The sequence below is a fragment of the Rhinatrema bivittatum genome, chromosome 9, assembly GCF_901001135.1.
Source record: "Rhinatrema bivittatum chromosome 9, aRhiBiv1.1, whole genome shotgun sequence".
In the NCBI taxonomy this organism is placed as follows: domain Eukaryota; kingdom Metazoa; phylum Chordata; class Amphibia; order Gymnophiona; family Rhinatrematidae; genus Rhinatrema; species Rhinatrema bivittatum.
In genome coordinates this window covers 227,849,044-227,859,718 of record NC_042623.1, presented here as the reverse complement: position 1 = coordinate 227,859,718, position 10,675 = coordinate 227,849,044, and the positions used below count along the sequence as shown (strand labels likewise).

The 10,675-nt window shown below is 45.0% G+C and overlaps 1 protein-coding gene across 1 annotated transcript in view; it reads left to right on the top strand.

Moving 5' to 3' along the window:
• Positions 1–9,669: 9,669 nt before the first annotated feature.
• LOC115099257 (probable cation-transporting ATPase 13A4) overlaps positions 9,670–10,675 on the top strand; it is a 257,489-nt gene continuing 256,483 nt past the window's right edge. Inside the window, exon 1 of the mRNA XM_029616766.1 lies at positions 9,670–9,802. Within this exon, the coding sequence (XP_029472626.1) occupies positions 9,734–9,802 (69 nt within the window). The 5' untranslated portion in view covers positions 9,670–9,733. The remainder of the gene's footprint in view (positions 9,803–10,675) is intronic.

Genomic DNA, 10,675 nt, shown 5'->3' with positions numbered 1-10,675 from the left:
TCTTCTTCTGTGGGCAGAATTCAGCCAAAATAACCATGTGGGGAGTTCATCTGGGGCCTCACCCTTCCAAGTAATCTTCAGGCCGACATCCAAAGATGCCACTCCCAGTTCCAGTCTCAGTCTCTTGCCCTGCGGCCAATGCTATGGGTGACAATCAAAAACCTGTGGCAGAAATCACACTAGCTGCTTACAGTAGCATCCAGCCAGTTCAAAAAACAAATAGACAAAAGGCACCAACCAGCACCACAGTTCAAGCCTGGGGAACTGGTGTGGCTAAACACTCAAAACCAGCACCTCAAGTTGCCTTTCACTAAATTTGCATCAGATTTATGAGACTATTTCCCATTACCAGCCAGGTAGGCCCGGTGACCTATCAACTGAAACTTCCATCTATGCTCAAGACACACAGTGTGTTCCATGTGTCTCTTCTGAAGCCAACAGTTCTGTCATAGCCAAAAAGGCCCCCTCTTAAACCTGTGGAAGTGATAGCCGAAGAAAATATGGAATACAAGGTACAGGCAGCAGGATATTTAAACCCCAGTTGTGCTTCTAACCCTCACCTCAGCAACAGATCCCCATGCGTCCTTGTAGTGCATGGGGCTACCTTTAGATCCTGTCATCTTCCTGTTACTGTCCAACCTTGCCTCGACTAGCCTGCCCTGCCTTGTCCTGCCTGCCTTGCCTTACCACTGCTCTAGCGTTGCCTTGTTACTGCCTGCCTTGCCTCATCCAGCCTGCCTTGCCACTGCTCTAGCCTTGCCTTCTTCCTGCCCCATCCCTGTCCTCATCTTGTCTGCCTAGTACTGAGCTCTGCTATGGACTCTAATCACTCTCTTGTCTGCCGTCTGCTACTGACCTCTACTACAGACCTGGACCACTCTCTTGCCTGTCACCTGCCACTGACCCATTGACCTCTCCTTCGGACCCTGACTACGTCTTTGCCACTGCTTGCCCTAGCCTGAACCCGATAACTGTCTGATCACTGCCTACTCTGGCCTTACCTGTCCCTGGACTTTCTATTTCTGACTGCCCTTTGGGACAGTCACCTAAGTTCTGCCAGCTCCTAAAACCCAAAGGCTCAACCTGTGGGGAAGGGGGCTGGTATGTGAAGGTCCAGCTGAGTCCCAGCCTAGGGCCTGCCGCCAGTTGACAGCATGGGTCTAGTAGGTTCACCAGCTAGGCTGCGTCAACCATACCACAGTACAAGGGCTCACGACTGTGACAACATTAATCCACCAAGATCAATCAGGTTTTATTTCTGGGTGCATGGTGGCAGACATTGTCTGCAAGATAAGCAGACTTAATGTGGTGGCTGAGGACTACCAAAAAGGCATTTGATAGGGTACATTGGCAGTTTCTGCCCAAAACTTTGGAAAAAAAATTAAATCTGGGCACAGCTTCATATTGTGGATTTAAAAAGTTGGATGAGAGTCCAGGTGCATGTATTAAAATGAATGGGGAATACTCGTGAAACTTCAAGATCAGCAGGGATGCTTGGCGAGGCGAGGCGCCCCCCCCCCCCCCACCCCCCATTATTATTATTATTATTTTTGCATTGTTTTTGAACCCTTTGTGATTATGTTTCGTAATAATACCAGGATCTGTGTGATGCAAGTGGGAGCAGCAACTTTCAATTTAGCATTGTTTGCGGATTACATTGTTTACCTTAACTGACCCAGAACACTCACTCCTGGAGGCTGATGAATGAAGTGTTGAAATCATTTGTTCAGTGTGCTGCAGCAGTCAAAAAAGCAAACAGAATGTTGGGAATTATTAGAAAGGGAATGGTGAATAAAACAGAAAACGTCATAATGCCTCTGTATCGCTCCATGGTGAGACCGCACCTTGAATATTTATTTATTTATTTAATTTATTTAGAATTTTGTGTACAATTCTGGTCGCCGCATCTCAAAAAAGATATAATTGCGATGGAGAAGATACAGAGAAGGGCTACCAAAATGATAAGGGGAATGGAACAACTCCCCTATGAGGAAAGACTAAAGAGGTTAGGACTTTTCAGCTTGGAGAAGAGACGACTGAGGGGGGATATGATAGAGGTGTTTAAAATCATGAGAGGTCTAGAACGGGTAGATGTGAATCGGTTATTTACTCTTTCGGATAGTAGAAAGACTAGGGGCACTCCATGAAGTTAGCATGGGGCACATTTAAAACTAATCGGAGAAAGTTCTTTTTTACTCAACGCACAATTGAACTCTGGAATTTGTTGCCAGAGGATGTGGTTAGCGCAGTTAGTATAGCTGTGTTTAAAAAAGGATTGGATAAGTTCTTGGAGGAGAAGTCCATTACCTGCTATTAAGTTCACTTAGAGAATAGCCACTGCCATTAGCAATGGTAACATGGACTAGACTTAGTTTTTGGGTACTTGCCAGGTTCTTATGGCCTGGATTGGCCACTGTTGGAAACAGGATGCTGGGCTTGATGGACCCTTGGTCTGACCCAGTATGGCATTTTCTTATGTTCTTATGAAGTGTACAATATTGACCAAGTCTCAGACTTTAAGGTAAACCTTGACAAATCCAAGATACTTAATGTATCTATCCCTAATGCCTAAGCAGTTTCTATGAAAAATCATTTTCCCTTTAAATGGGTCAAGTCCAGGGAGAAATGTAGGAGCTTTACCTGACCAGTTGTTTTCTCGTAATTACCGTCCAATATTAAGAACATAAGAATATGCCATACTGGGTCAGACCAAGGGTCCATCAAGCCCAGCATCCTGTTTCCAACAGTGGCCAATCCAAGCCATAAGAACCTGGCAAATACCCAAAAACTAAGTCTAGTCCTTGTTACTGTTGCTAATAATAGCGGTGGATATTATACAAGTCAACTTAATTAATAGCAGGTAATGGACTTCTCCTCCAAGAACTTATCCAATCCTTTTTTAAACACAGCTATACTAACTGCACTAACCACATCCTCTGGCAACAAATTCCAGAATTTAATTGTGCGTTGAATGAAAAAGAACTTTCTCCGATTAATTTTAAATGTGCCCCATGCTAACTTCATGGAGTGCCCCCTAGTCTTTCTATTATCCGAAAGAGTAAAAAACCAATTCACGTCTACCCATTCTAGACCTCTCATGATTTTAAACACCTCTATCATATCCCACCTCAGCCGTCTCTTCTCCAAGCTGAAAAGTCCTAACCTCTTTGGTTTTTCCTTATAGGGGAGCTGTTCCATTCCCTTTATCATTTTGGTAGCCCTTCTCTGTACCTTCTCCATCGCAATTATATCTTTTTTTGAGATGAGTCGACCAGAATTGTACACAATATTCAAGGTGCGGTCTCACCATGGAGCGATACAGAGGAATTATGACATTTTCTGTTTTATTCACCATTCCCTTTCTAATAATTCCCAAAATTCTGTTTTCTTTTTTGACTGCCGCAGCACACTGAACAGACGATTTCAATGTGTTATCCACTATGACACCTATATCTCTTTCTTGGGTAGTAGCACCTAATATGGAACCTAACATTGTGTAACTATAGCATGGGTTATTTTTCCCTATATACATCACCTTGCACTTGTCCACATTAAATTTCATCTGCCATTTAGATGCCCAATTTTCCAAACTCATAAGGTCTTCCTGCAATTTATCACAATCTGCTTGAGATTTAACTACTCTGAACAATTTTGTATCATCTGCAAATTTGATTACCTCACTCGTCGTATTTCTTTCCAGATCATTTATAAATATATTGAAAAGTAAGGGTCCCAGTACAGATCCCTGAGGTACTCCACTGCCCACTCCCTTCCACTGAGAAAATTGTCCATTTAATCCTACTCTGTTTCCTGTCTTTTAGCCAGTTTGTAATCCACAAAAGGACATCGCCACCTATCCCATGACTTTTTACTTTTCCTAGAAGCCTCTCATGAGGAACTTTGTCAAACGCCTTCTGAAAATCCAAGTACACTACATCTACCAGTTCACCTTTATCCACATGTTTATTAACTCCTTCAAAAAAGTGAAGCAGATTTGTGAGGCAAGACTTGCCTTGGGTAAAGCCTTGCTGACTTTGTTCCATTAAACCATGTCTTTCTATATGTTCTGTGATTTTGATGTTTAGAACACTTTCCACTATTTTTCCTGGCACTGAAGTCAGGCTAACCGGTCTGTAATTTCCCGGATCTCCCCTGGAGCCCTTTTTAAATATGGGGGTTACATTAGCTATCTTCCAGTCTTCAGGTACAATGGATGATTTTAATGAAAGGTTACAAATTTTTACTAATAGGTCTGAAATTTCATTTTTTAGTTCCTTCAGAACTCTGGGGTGTATACCATCCGGTCCAGGTGATTTACTACTCTTCAGTTTATCAATCAGGTCTACCACATCTTCTAGGTTCACCGTGATTTGATTCAGTCCATCTGAATCATTACCCATGAAAACCTTCTCCAGTACGGGTACCTCCCCAACATCCTCTTCAGTAAACACCGAAGCAAAGAAATCCTTTAATCTTTCCACGATGGCCTTATCTTCTCTAACTGCCCCTTTAACCCCTCGATCATCTAACGATCCAACTGACTCCCTCACAGGCTTTCTGCTTCGGATATATTTTTTAAAGTTTTTACTGTGAGTTTTTGCCTCTACGGCCAACTTATTTTGAAATTCTCTCTTGGCCTGTCTTATCAATGTCTTACATTTAACTTGCTAACGTGTTACGGTTGTAGACCCTTGGGCCGGTTGGGACAGGGGATGGAGCGCTGTAGAGGTCCACAGCAAGCATCCCAACCGGGAGGCGGTTCAGGGAACTCGGAGAAGGCTTTGGCACTGGACTAAGGCGGAGTCCTATGCGACCAAGGACTCGGCAGCCAGAGGAAGGACGGACGATGTTGGGCCCTGGTGACTGAAGTCTTCACCCTGGAGACAGGTACTCCCCCGGGAGGAGCCCTTAGGAGTCCAGCTGCTGGGACATTTGGAGATTCACCCTGGAAGCCGGAGCCCCCCCAGGAGGAGCCTGTAGGGGCCCGGCCGCTGGGACTTAGGCGAATCTTCGGGGCCGGCAAACACCAGGAACCAGAGGAGCAACAATGTCCCAAGTCGGAGTCCAGGAACGAAGCTGAGTCGGAAACCAGGAGTCGCAGGAGGAACCAAGCCAGGGATGAGACAGGAGACGGAGTCGTGGATGGAACCGGGTCAGAACCAGAGATCGGAGGAAGACAAGCCAGGGACATAGAGCTGAAGACGAAGTCGTGGGCGAAGCCAGGTCAGAACTAGAAGTCAGGAGATACCGGAACCAAAGGACAAGACGGAGGATAAGTCAGGAGTCAAGCCGGGTCGAAGACTAAGAGCAATCCAAGGAACGCAGCAACTAGCAGTCAGGAGACCAGAGGAACCTCGTTGCAAGGCGAAGAAGGAACCATGAAGCAGGGCTTAAATAGTCTGGGCGTCTGATGTCATCCTGGGACGGCCCAGAGGTTCCCCGCACTGGCCCCTTTAAATCCCCAGCCCCTATGCGCGTGCGCGCCTAGGGGGCGGGGCCAGCCGCGGCGAAACGCCGGCATCTCCCTCGAGGAGGGAGAGCTGCGGCAGAGGCCTGAACAGGCCTCGACGGATCTTCGGCGGCCCGAGCCGGCCTCGGGGTAAGTAGGGGACCCGGGGCCGTAACACAACGTTTATGCATTATCCTATTTTCTTTTGTTGGATCCTTCTTCCAATTTTGAATGAAGATCTTTTGGCTAAAATAGCTTCTTTCACCTCCCCTTTTAATCATGTCTGTAATCATTTTGCCTGCTTTCCACCTTTCTTAATGTGTGGAATACATCTGAATTGTGCTTCTAGGATGGTAAAAAATACCATCCTAGAAGCACAATGACCACGCCTCTTGCACACTTTTTACTTTTGTAGCTGCTCCTTTCAGTTTTTTTCTAACAATTTTTCTCATTTTATCAAACTTTCCCTTTTGAAAGTTTAGCACGAGAGCTGTGGATTTGCTTACTATCCCCCTTCCAGTCATTAATTCAAATTTGATCATATTATGATCGCTATTGCCAAGCGGCCCCACCACCGTTACCTCTCTCACCAAATCCTGTGCTCCACTGAGAATTAGGTCTAAAATTGCTCCTCTCTCGTCTGTTCCTGAAACCAACTGCTCCATAAAGCTATCATTTATTCCATCCAGGACTTTGTCTCTGTAGCATGTCCTGATGATACATTTACCCAGTCAATATTGGGGTAATTATTACTGCACTACCAATTTGGTTAGCTTCCCTAATTTCTCTTAGCATTTCACTGTCAGTCTCACCATCTTGACCAGGTGGACGGTGGTATACTCCTATCACTATAGTCTTCCCCGACACACAAGGGATTTCTACCCATAAAGATTCAATTGTGCATTTAGTCTCATGCAGGATGTTTATCCTGTTGGACTCTATGCCATCCTGGACATAAAACGCCACACCGCCTCCCAGGTGCTCCTCTTTATCATTGCGATATAATTTGTACCCCAGTATAGCACTGTCCCATTGGTTGTCCTCTTTCCACCATGTCTCTGAGATGCCAATTAAGTCTATGTCATCATTCACTGCTATATATTCTAATTCTCCCATCTTACTTCTTAGATTTCTGGCATTAGCATACAAACATTTCAAAGTTTGTTTTTTGTTTATATTTTCATTCTGCTTCTTAATTGCTAGGGATAAGTTAGAATTTTTCAGCTCAGGTGAGTTTTTAGTTACAGACACTTGGACTACTTTTCTTATTATTGGAACCTCACTCTAGGGATGCCCTAATTCTAATGCATCATTAGTATCCTTTGAGGATACCTCTCTCCGAACCATGCGCTGCTGGGCAACTGTCGGCTTTCCCCTTTGTTCTAGTTTAAAAGCTGCTCTATCTCCTTTTTAAAGGTTAGCGCCAGCAGTCTGGTTCCACCCTGTTTAAGGTGGAGCCCATCCCTTCGGAAGAGACTCCCCCTTCCCCAAAAGGTTCCCCAGTTCCTAACAAACTGAATCCCTTTTCCTTGCACCATCGACTCATCCACGCATTGAGACTCCGGAGCTCTGCCTGCCTCTGGTGACCTGCGCGTGGAACAGGGAGCATTTCAGAGAATGCTACCCTGGAGGTTCTGGATTTAAGCTTTCTACCTAAGAGTCTAAATTTGGCTTCCAGAACCTCCCTCCCACATTTTCCTATGTCGTTGGTGCCCACATGTACTCAGGATTTGAGTAGGAAGAAAGGATTGCAGTTGTAAAGATGAACATTCTACCTCGCTTTTGTTATCTTTTCCAAGCATTACCTATTATACCTCATGCACACAGCTGAATGTATTGCAAAAAAGGATTTTTGATTATATCTGGCATCATAGACACGCCCCCCCTCCCAAGTGTCAAAAGCAATAAGGTGTGACTTCAATTGTGTTGCAGATGGGAAGTTGACGCTACCTGCAGAAGCAGAGGCCCAACTGGAGCTTCACCAATACCAGCCCAAGTACCCCTTAGGTTGAGACCTCGGGTGCCAGGTCTGGCTGGTCTTAGGTGCGGGCCTCTGTGGAGGTGAAGATCCGCCGGGATGAAGTCGAAGCAGGCCAGCACGGAGAAGGTAGTGGCATCGGGACAAGCAGTGGTCAGGACATGCAGCAGACAGCAAATTCAGGTCCAGGCTGAGGTCAGATGCAGGCAGTGTTCTTGCAGGGTCGTAGTTCAAGCAGTGGTCTGAGTAGGCAGTATTCGGTTCAGAAATGGAAGCAGGCAGAGGTCAGGAGCAGACAGAGATCAAGCAGCATCGAGGTCCAATTCGGGATCTAGCCAGGGGTCCAATTCAAAAAAGCCACAAGTACAGTCCAGGTCAAGCCAGAAGTCCAATCCGAAGAGACGAGGAATAAGGAGAAGAAAGAATGAGGAACCACCGAGGTAATATGAGACACTGATGACAGATGAAGGAAAGACTGACAATGAAGAAACAAACTCAGGAGACATCCAGACTGCCAACACAGGAACAGAACATAGGAACTCAAGAACATGAGCCAGGGACAAGGCACAGTAGGCAGTGAACACTTCCAGGGAAGTCAACTTATTGCTGAGGCACTGGAGGGGTTTCGGTCTCAGCCATTTGTAGGGCTGGCTTGATGATGTCATCAAGGAGTACCTCTGGTGGCTTCCTACCACTGGCTCTTTAAGGTTGGGGCAGTCGGCACGCGTGTGCCTTACAGGAAGCAGGTCTTGCAGATCTGGTGGCGTCCTGCCGCCAAGAAGAAGAATCACAGTGCGGCTTCCTGCCACGTTCAGAGGAGGGCATGATGCTGGGAGGCCAGCGGGAGACTGGAGGCAAGGGTGGCAGATGGCGGTGTCTCACGGGGAGGGCACAGCATCGGGAGGAGGTGAGGACCGCCAGTCGCAACAAATGAAAAGTGTGGGAAAACTAGTATTTTTATCATATTCCCATTTTCTATAGTAAAGAATTCCAGCGGAGCCTCACCTGGGTCATTTTTAGGAAACTGGAAATTGCTAGGAATCCTGCGCCTAGAGCAGGTATGGGAGGGATGCACTATAAGATTCTTGATTACATTACAAGAAAGTTTATACTAAGAGATAAATACCCCTTATGCACAAATTAAACACTTTGTGGTACAGTACCACATTAAGAGGTACTTAAGCTTTTATATCCGATGCTTTACTTTCCATGTCTGCTTACCTGGGGGGCTTTCCTATCTGTTTCAATGAAGCCCACGAATGTTATGTGATCTGATCCATGTTATTTAAAAAGTTATAAATAAAGGTTTCCAAAAAAAAAAAAAAGAGAGAGTTGTATCTCAAACATTTATGCATTGTTGAATCAGGAACTGCGGGAGAACATATGAGGGCATGGGAGAATGACCTTGGGGGAGCTTTGAGTGAATCTGAATGGGGATCTGGCTTTTCAGATTGGTAAATGTTCTGGGTCAGCCACCCAAATGGAAAATGGTTATAAGTACGTTTGAGGTGGTATCTCACCCCAGATAAATTATGCAAAATGTATCCACATCTAGATGATGTATGCTGAAGGGGGTGTGGGAAGAATGATGACTTTTTTTTTCATAAAATAAGCGATTGTGAGTAAAACCTATATTTCTCTAGGAGTGAGAAGGCTGAGAAAACAAATGCCTGCAGGTAGGGATATGAGGTCCATTGATGAAAATGAATGTTTTTTTGAGTGCTAATATAAAGTGCATGTGATTGAATTGTAGACTCTGTCGTTAAGTCGTGATTAATCATTGCTGTTACCAGCCTTGAGCGGTTTCTGGAAAGGCAGGATATAAATCAGGTAAATAAATAAATAAATGCTTTATTCCATCATGCTTTCTGGGAGCTGCCTAATAACATTATTACAGTTGTGATGAACAAGAAAAACCTGGCAAGAAGTATTAACTTATCAGTTGTGACTGCTTTATGCATTTAAATTTGCTTCTTGCACTGCACTCTGTTAATATTCGACATGAGATACCTGTGAGAAGCCAGAACAGAGAAACAGGGGGCCGGCTCTAACAGTTTTACATGTGTTTTAAGCATCTTTCAGAAAGTAGATTGTTGAGATAGAGCAAACAAAGGGTTACAGCACCTGAAACTTGAGCAGGTGGCGTTTTTTCTAGTTATTAGCTAAATAGGAAGGCGTATGCTCTTGAGATTTCCTAAGGGTGGGAGGGCCTAAGGGAGAATGGCAGGAGAGTTCCTAAGCTTTGCACGGTGACGGTTTACATCCTTTGCACCTGACCATCAGCAGCTACCATAGGGGCAAACGGCATGCCGATGGGAGAAAATCTGAAGGAGCCTTGTCATGGGCTGCTCAACCAAGGAGAGGAAAATGAAATGGTAAGCCTTGGTTAGAAACAGAATGAATGACCAAATTCACCACGCAGCTGATATCCTGAAAGCCAGGCAAGAAACTTTTCACTAAGGCGTGGGCATGATAGGCTTAATGTTATGTTGAATTCTTCTGCTAAATGAGTTTTTATATTATTTCAGCTTGCGTAAATGTTTGTGCTTCAGTGGGGTAAAAAGTTAATTGAGTTCACTCTTCAATATGCCATTAAATCTATTTTCACAAAACTTTCTACCGTGGAGGAACGTAAGGGTTACTGTATAAAGATGACACATGTTGATTTTGGTTTGTTTTGACCCGCATTTTCTTTTTGCTCCTTTGATCTTCTAGCTTCACAGGAGCTAGCCTCTACTGGGCTGTGACTCCCATGTTCTTTCATTTGCAACCAGCCAGCGTCTTCCCCCCCCCCTCCCCCCGCCATTATTAATATCAACTTACTAACTCAGCCCAGACATTCCGGCCACAGTCCTCGACCAGGGTGTCTCAAACCGCTGCTCCCTCTGGAGCCTCGTTAATATGGACCCTGAATCTGGCCACTGGTTGTTGCCATTAAGTGATAGCTGAGACCTCTCTCCACCCACTGCCCCCCTTCAGCCCCAGGAGTTGTGAATGCTGCCACCACAGTATTCCCATCCTCACCTGTCCTGGGGTGCCCAGTCCTCGCCAGCGAATCAGACCCAGGTCCTTCACATGGCAGTATGTAGTAAAACCGTGCAGGAAAAAGTTTTCATTTCAGTTTTGCTTATTATATATTTTGTTTTATTTACTGATGCAAAATAAACATTATGTTAAAAAAATGAAAGGAAAAAAACCCAAACAGAAACTGCCCTATCCTTCTCCCTGTGCCAAAACAGCAAAATTAA